This window comes from Lactuca serriola, chromosome 8, assembly GCF_051521515.1.
Source record: "Lactuca serriola cultivar US96UC23 chromosome 8, Lser_US96UC23_V15, whole genome shotgun sequence".
NCBI lineage: Eukaryota > Viridiplantae > Streptophyta > Magnoliopsida > Asterales > Asteraceae > Lactuca > Lactuca serriola.
This window is the reverse complement of record NC_136415.1, coordinates 173,930,632-173,938,976: the sequence shown is the minus strand read 5'-3', so window position 1 is coordinate 173,938,976 and position 8,345 is coordinate 173,930,632. Positions and strand designations below refer to the sequence as shown.

Below are 8,345 nucleotides of genomic sequence, written 5' to 3'. Positions count from 1 at the left end.
GGAATCGAGTTGTTTTTGAAAAATTTGAAATTAGTTGTATTTTTCGGACGTTACAATAGGGATCTTCGCCCTGATTATTGGTGGCCCTGCATGAAGCGGGATACAACATGGTTCGTGGAGCGGTGTTTGACTTGTAGGAAAGTTAAGGCCAACAACAGCGACCTTACATCAAGATGCAGCCTTTGGAGATTCCCATATGGAAATGGGAAGAAATCACCTTGGATGGTGATTTATGGTTTATTTCTTAGACCTAATTATGTTAGGGTTAAAATAGTCTTTTTACCCTGAGTAGGGATTTATGGTTTCATTCTTAGACCGTATTGCGAGTGTGAGCGGTGCCCGTATCTCTTTGGCCGGGGCCCGTTATGTGATATGTTGGTATGTGGTATCTTGGGGAACTCAGTAAGCTTTGTGCTTACGGTTTTCAGTTTACGTTTCAGGTACTTCCGTTTCCAAGGGGAAGAGCTCGAGCCGACTGTATTGCACACACCATGGAGATTCCACATTTGATATTTACTCTAATTTTCATACGTTTGATACATTGATTTGATGAGATGTATGGATGATGTTTGAAATACTAATTTTGATCTATTATTAAAACGAAAATTTTGGGACCATATTTTTGGATGTTACACATTCCCAAAGGCAATCATCATCTATTTCTCTGTAGGGACATAATCTTATTCCTAAAGGAATCATAATCTTTGTCTCCAGAGGAACCATATAATTATTCCCAAAGGAAGCATACTCTTGTCCCCATAGGAACTATAATCTTGTCTCGGAAGGAAACATAATCTTATTCTCGAAGGAATCATATGACACCGATCGGACCATACTCTTGTTCCCTAAGGAACCATACTCTTATCCCCGAAGGAACCATACTCTAGCCCCCTAAGGAACCTCTATCTCTTACCCCTGAAGAAACGATCTTTCTCTATATCTCTATATTTTTATGTGACTCATCAGATAACACTTGTCCCATGGACTATCTATCTCTTTATCTAATTAGGACATCTTCTAACCTTTCTCTCCTAGTACTGAACTCATTAAGTACTTATTCTTTATCTATATCTGTCAACAAATTGGCATTCTACACAATACCAATAATGTCTAAACATACATACTCTTATGATTATACTGTATATAATCATCTTCTGTAACTTTCTGTTATCTCTTGTGTATTAGCAAATACCCTTCTCATTTGCTTAACATACTCTAGGTATATTAACATGCCCTGATACATGCTTGTAACATATACCTCATGCATACTCTACATATATGTACATGCTGAACTACATGTTCTTATACGTATAGTCTTCATTTATCTTCATCTTATTACTTGGGGACATTCACTTAGTTCCGCAAGCTCCAACATCGCACACACACATACACACACACATATATATATATATATATATATATATATATATATATATATACATATATATATATATATATACATATATATATATATATATATATATATATATATATATATTGTTAGGGGAAGGATCCCATAATCATATTCATGATCCTTAATGATCTTGAAGTCTCAGGATCCTTAAACATATCTCAAGATCCTGACTATTATCACTAATATTTCCTAAAACTTATAACGACTATATTCTTCTTTCTTGTTCTCACATGTGCAAAATTAGTCAACACAAGACTCATTCACAATGGAGAGTCACTTCAACCAAGCTTAAGACCCGGGAATACCAATTCAAAGAACGTGCCAATACTTGGTCAATGAGGATCCCGACCAGAAATATTGAACGTCTTGTTAATTAGCCTAGACTATAAATAACACATGTAACTCGCACACTACACACACGATTAGTTCTACTACTACACTTGTACTTATATTATCTTCCTCATCTCTGTAATCCCAGATTAAAATCAATAAAAAGCATCAGGATTTGTGATCATTATCACCTCCCAAGGTTTTATGCCGGAGATCCAATAAAGGATCAAAGGCTTTCCTTGTAACTCACTTGAATCACTTTTATCACTATTCTACACTTGTATTAGACTAACAGCACAACCTCTCGTACAATTTGGTTTAATTGCACTTGATCGATTTTTGACTAAAATAATTTGGAGCCCTTTAAACTTATTAGATTAAGTTGAGAAAGTTGCATTTTTTAACTTTTTGGGACTTAAAATTTTAAATCTTGCTTGTTTGGAGTGTCTTAACAGGTAAAGTTGGAAACTTTATCCATTATGACACTATTGACGACTAGATTTGGAAGTTTGGGGTTTTTGACTTAATGGATTACGTTTATTCACTTTGTGAAGAAGGTACCGACGTGACGCGCCCTTCCCTAGCGCGACATGCTTTTTGGGTTTTGAGATATGCGCTTGGTTTTGAGTTCTATCCTGACTATTTTGTCTTCTTATTGGCGTTGGGCACCTGATGACCAGAGTGTTGACTTTTGACTTTGACCACTGACCATTGACTTTTCACCTGTTGAACTTTTGGGTTAAACCTTGATGGATTTAAGTAATTGATTATGGACATGGTCTCGATTTGGCATTAGGTAACATGTGTTAGCTGTTTCTATTGCCGAGGTTGTGCTTGAGTTTTTACTACTTAGTTCAGGTGAGTATTCTCATTCTATTAATTATATCATGTGATATTTGTGAGTTGTTGATGGCTCGGGGTTGCTGATAACCCATATATGTTGTATTTAAGTTGCTGATCACTTAGGGTTGCTGATAACCCACATATGTTGTATTTGAGTGGCTGACAACTTAGAGTTGCTGATAACCGTAGATGTTATATATTTTTAGACGCACTGTGCTGTATGTGATATTTTGGAGAACTCACCGAGCATTGACTTACAAGTGTAGGTTAAATGTTTTTTAGGTACCTTATCAGTTCGTGAGAATGTGGATGTGTGATTGTATACACATACACATCAACAATTTTATGATTCGAGATTCCATGCTGTTTTTCTTATAACTCTGATTTTGAAGTACAGTTTATGAATAAATGGTTTTGCCTTGATTGTAACTTATGAAAAAGGGTGTCTATTCTATTTTAAAAATGATTTTTTTTTTGTAACGCCTGTGTTTCCGGGCTTGCCATTTTTAGCGATGTAATAGTCTAGGTTAACCTTTGTAACCCGTTTTGAAATAATAAGATTGTATTATTTGAGTATTATGTGTTTTGTGCTTAATTGCTTAATTATGTGGTTGGATTAATTAAGAATAAAAATAAGTGTTAAAATTTAAGTGTAAAATAAACTTGATATCTTTGGTTAATGTTGTAGTAGTTGAAACGAGGTTTCTGAATATATATAGAACGCCCAAATCTGACTTCGTATGAGGAAGTTATGATTTTCTGAAGTTTCGACTTAGCGGTATGCAGCCCGAAATACTCGATTTGAGATCGAGCGGTTTTTATTCGAATCGATCTAAACGAGAATCAAAGATCTCGTTGTTGGTATCGAAGCGATTAAAAGTTAGGCGAGAACGGACGTCAAACGAAGAAGTTATGAATTTATAACGAAGTTTTCTGTCCCGGCCTATTAAAAATAAATAATAAAAATAAAGTTAAAATTAGCCGACGGAGTCTAAACGAAAGTTGTAGAGCGTAGTCTCACCTTCGTGTGGATATAAAGAACGTCGAAAACGGAGTTCGTATGAAGAAGATATGAATTTCCAAATTTTATTAAATAATTTGTATTTAAATTTAATTATTAAACCCCGGTATTATCCGAAGACGAGTCATCAGACTCATCCAAAGTACGCCCCGCGTACTCGTGTACGCCACGCGTACACCGAGGAATGTCGGCACTCGCACTCGAGCACTTCGGATACGTAAGCAATGACGTTTCGGAGCAGTACGTCCCGCGTATTCCGAGGCTCCAGCCTCCTATAAATAGGATGCGAGGGTTCCGGGCTTATTTGCTCATTTCTCCTCCATTTTGTGCCGAAGCTCTGCGTGTAAACCCCCGAAGCCATCCCGACACCCCGGATCTCATATCCAAGTTAAGAAGGAAGTTTCGCGCTCCCGAATATCCCGAGAAGTGCGGTTCCCGAGCCGAAGCTCTGCCCGCGAGAAGTTCGATTTTTGTGAAGATCCTCCAGATCTGCTGAGGATTACTACTTCTGCAAGTCGTAGTGCTGTCTGATCATCTTCTGATCAAGTGAGTGTATACTACCTTTCATAAACACGATACAAGTATGGTGTGAGTGTATTAAGTATATTGTTGTTTATAGGTGTGAATGTGTGGTCACTTTCTTCTAACGCATAATTATAAAGTATTTTATACGAATTACGTGTTATGTGTATATTTTGTGTTATATGTGTGAATGTATATTCACTCTCTTCTATCTCATAGATATTATTTATTCTTTATGAAATACGTGTTATGTGTGTGTATGCCTCATCTGTTATGTGGAATATATATTGATCAAAACATGCTATACAGGTTTTTAAACTATGTATAAAAATGTATATTTTTATCTACTAATATGTTGGGTAGAACATGGGTAGATAGTTGGTGTGTAATAAACAGATGAGAGGCCTCGTTGTTGTTTGATTTAGTCATCTAGCGGAGTTTAGATGACGACCACGGACTTTTCTAGACAGTCTTGTGGAAACATTAGCAGGTTCGCCACCTGTAGGTGTTAATGAACTCGGGTGTTTATTCGTTGTACTCCATCCCCCTCATGGTTGCCTTATTTGACTTCTATTGCTAAGGAACCCCCGAAGCATGTGTTGTCGCCCCGATGAAATATTCTTAGACTAGGTCCCTTATGTTAGTTGTCTTAGGGACATAAAGTGAGAATAACGGGAATGGGTAACTAGGTTATTGTTGGTTGCTGGAAATTAATATAATTATTTATTGTGGGTTGAAAACCCTATATGTTAACCAGGCTCCCAAGCCTGACCCACTCAGTTTTATTTGTATTATAGGAAGTGGCGCGAGGGCATAAGATGGATGAACCATCAAGTTGTTTTGTTTACAAGTCTGTATATGTATATATTTGTTGAATGACTTGTAATGTTATTGTTTATGCTTATTGGTCTGTATCGGAACATGACACCCCGAGTTTTGATTATATAATGAAAATACATTTCTTTTATGAAATGCTTTGGTAAACATTGTTTTATCATGTTTTGTTTTTGGGAACAAATTCCGCAACTCTTTCAAATCAAAAGGATTTACTCTGAAATTATTTAAAAGCATAAATGAAAAATCGGTCTTTTCTGGCCGAGATTTTGGGGATGTCACATTTTTCCAACCGACAAGATTTCACTACTCATGCTCCCTAAATACGTATGTCGCATCATAAAATCTATTTATGGGTTAAAACATACGACCCAGGTACTAAAGATTCGCCAACTATATGTTTATGTTAAGCTTTGTGTGTAGCAAATGTGACACATGCCTATTCATTTTAAAGAGAGCCAACAAGTATGCCAACCTTCTCTTATAGGTCGATGACATCATCATAACACCTCATCAAACAAGCTAAAAAGTGAGCACATTGGAGCATTAAAACGAGAATTCGATATAACAGAAGGCCTCATGTATTTTCTAGGAATCTCTGTCACTTATCATCACAAAACTAATTTTCTAATCTAAAGAAAATATGTCAAAGAGATTATAAAATAACAAAATATACAATACTGCAAAACTACGGCCACACCCGTTGATACTGGCCAATTCCAAACTCAGTCTATCTATCTATCTATCTATCTATCTACCGATGATATAGTAAATGACACATTATTATAACAAAGTTTGGCAGGAGCACTTCAATACCTTACTTGCACACGACCAGACATTTCATACGTTGTTCAATAAATAAGCTTATGTGCACCTCATTTTAATACTCTAAAACAAATTATCCGATACCTACAAGTTACACGCGGCCTTAGTCTTCACTTCTATTCATCAGGATCGTCCCAACTAGTCTCCTATAGAAAGGCTGATTAGGCTGGATGCCAATACATACTAATCAACCTCTAGGTACTACATCTTCCCCTGAGATGACCACATCTCTTGGTCGGCTAAATGTCAAAATACATTTTCTCGCTCGATTGCAGAAGCTGAATACCGAGCTGTTGCGAATGTTGTTGTTGAGATATGCTAGCTTCACAAACTACTCCTCGAGCTCCATGTCCCTCTTAAATGTGCAACATTGGTCTACTAATGTCTCTGTTGTGTACTTATCCGTAATCTTGTTCAACATTAGTATACTAATACAGTAATACACATCGAAATGAATATTTATTTTGTCAGAGAAAAAATTGCTCTTCGACACATCCAAGTTCTTTACATACCATCAGCTTATCAATATGCAAATATGTTTACCAAAAGCCTACCTGGACAACTTGTTTTTTTATTTAAGAAATAGTTTGACCGTTCTTCCTCCTCTGAGGGAGGATATTAACAAATAGCATATGCATATATTTATCTGTATTTATTGTAATAGATTTATTTATATTTGACTATATCTCAATCCCTGATTTATCGGGATTCCCTTTTGTATATATATTCTGCATTAAGTTTGATGAAAGGCATGCCATGCATTCTATAATGAGAAATCAAATATTCTCTTGCTTTTTGTTTCTATCCATCTTCTTACTCATAAGATCAAAAGAAGTGTTAAACTTTAAAGAAATGATTAAGAGAGAGATTAGTGATGCCACGTATATCATTATTATTTTATACTATGAGTTAGAAGATTGATAGGATCAGAACATTTAATTATATTATTTATTATGTAAATCTATTGCATCAGTCGCCCTAGGGTTATTTTGAAATCCATTTTTTCGCAAAAATATTGTTTACAAAGACTATTACTAGGGATTGACATAAAGATCCTCTTTTTACTTCCACACTAAATGTACAAAATTGTCAGGAATGTTCTTTTACTTCTATTTTGGGTTCCTAAATGTACAGGCGTGTCAGGTATTTTCTCTTACACGGATCAGAACAAGGATGTTTTGGTTCCAAGTCTCCTCTGATCGCTTGGCAGTTTCTTTTAATCTTTCTTTACTTGTGTTTCCAAAAAAACAACCCAAGTTGAGTGTCAAAACTTATATATAATATTAAGTTTTGCCATGTTAACCAGGGACAATACACACCAAACCACATAATTCGAAGCAGAACCATTAATACGTCAAATTTCTAGTGCACTAAACTACTAAAGTTAAAACTCAACCAGATTTGCTCAAACGCCTTGACGATCATATCATGATACTCATTTGAATTCCAGGACAGGTAACATGCAAGAAGCTTTTCCAAATCCTTTGACTCCCGGATGTTATTCTCCAGAATCATCTCTAGCATTGATTCCTTCAAGTCCTTCTGTGGGTCAAATGACGACTTCACAATGCAGCAGCTACTTGACAGCTTCTTTTGTCTCTTGTCGTCATTATTATCATCAACCATTCTCTTGCATACTGGTGTTTTGGAAGAATTCGATCTGATCTTGATTTCTGAAACTGGTTTTCCCCCTGCAGTTTCTTTCTTGGAGATGTTTTCTTTGATTGTTTTGATTGAAACAGAGCTTTTACTGCAAGTTTCTTCATTCTTCTCAACCATCGTTGATTTGTCAATGCTGGATTTTGTGGGTTTAGTTATAATTGGAGGAAGCTTTTGAAGGTTGTCATTAGTTGAAGCAGTAATCAGTTCACGACTACAAGAGGTGGAGGGTGGTGTTGAGCGAGTTGACTCGGAGAAAGGGTACTTATTGGTATGATCAATTGGCTCAGTGTAGAGTGGATGTTTTCGAGAAGGAGGATTGTGGATAATGTTTGTAGTGTAAACTGGTTGAAGCGTAGGGGTGTAGCAGATAGAGTTTTTTGGATAGTTGTGCTGCTTTGAAGTTGAAGAAGAGTAAGCAGATGAAAGTGGTTTGGTGTTCATATCTCGAAGCCTGTAAAACCAAACATTTGGTATCATATGTGACAATCTAAGCTTGTGCTTCCTCATAAAACCTACTCTCTTTTTTCTCACTCTGTGTGTTAAGAGTGAATTTGGTCCGAGTTGACTTTCATTACTACCCATGGAGATACAATGTGTGAGACACATATGGAAATGAAAGAAAAGCATGAAAAAGTTGACGTGGGAGTTTTGGGGTCCTTGTCGATGAAATTTCAAAAGTGGCCATGTTACTTCATAATCTCCAACCCCACACATGCATTATTGCAACTTGTTTTTATCCCCTCTCCTATCTTTCCCTTCAAATGTTCAATTTTTATATTTATTTTTAACGGCATGTTCAATTTATATCTCATATCTGTGCTTGTAAATGAGTCCACATTTAAATAAAATCAACTAATGAACTCATTCAATACATGACCTAAGTAGCTAGATAAT

At 36.1% G+C, this 8,345-nt stretch overlaps 1 protein-coding gene across 1 annotated transcript; it reads right to left on the bottom strand.

Annotated features, from left to right (window-relative positions):
* Positions 1–7,055: 7,055 nt before the first annotated feature.
* LOC145071371 (transcription repressor OFP3-like) lies at positions 7,056–8,110 on the bottom strand. The gene has a single exon (XM_079018271.1). It carries the CDS (start codon positions 8,076–8,078, stop codon positions 7,152–7,154), a length of 927 nt encoding a protein of 308 aa, XP_078874397.1. The 5' UTR covers positions 8,079–8,110; the 3' UTR covers positions 7,056–7,151.
* Between the last annotated feature and the right edge of the window lie 235 nt (positions 8,111–8,345).

What these genes read in the sequence shown, in the direction of transcription:
- LOC145071371 (XM_079018271.1), bottom strand. Translation starts at nt 8,078, where the DNA reads ATGCTTTTCTTTCATTTCCATATGTGTCTCACACATTGTATCTCCATG.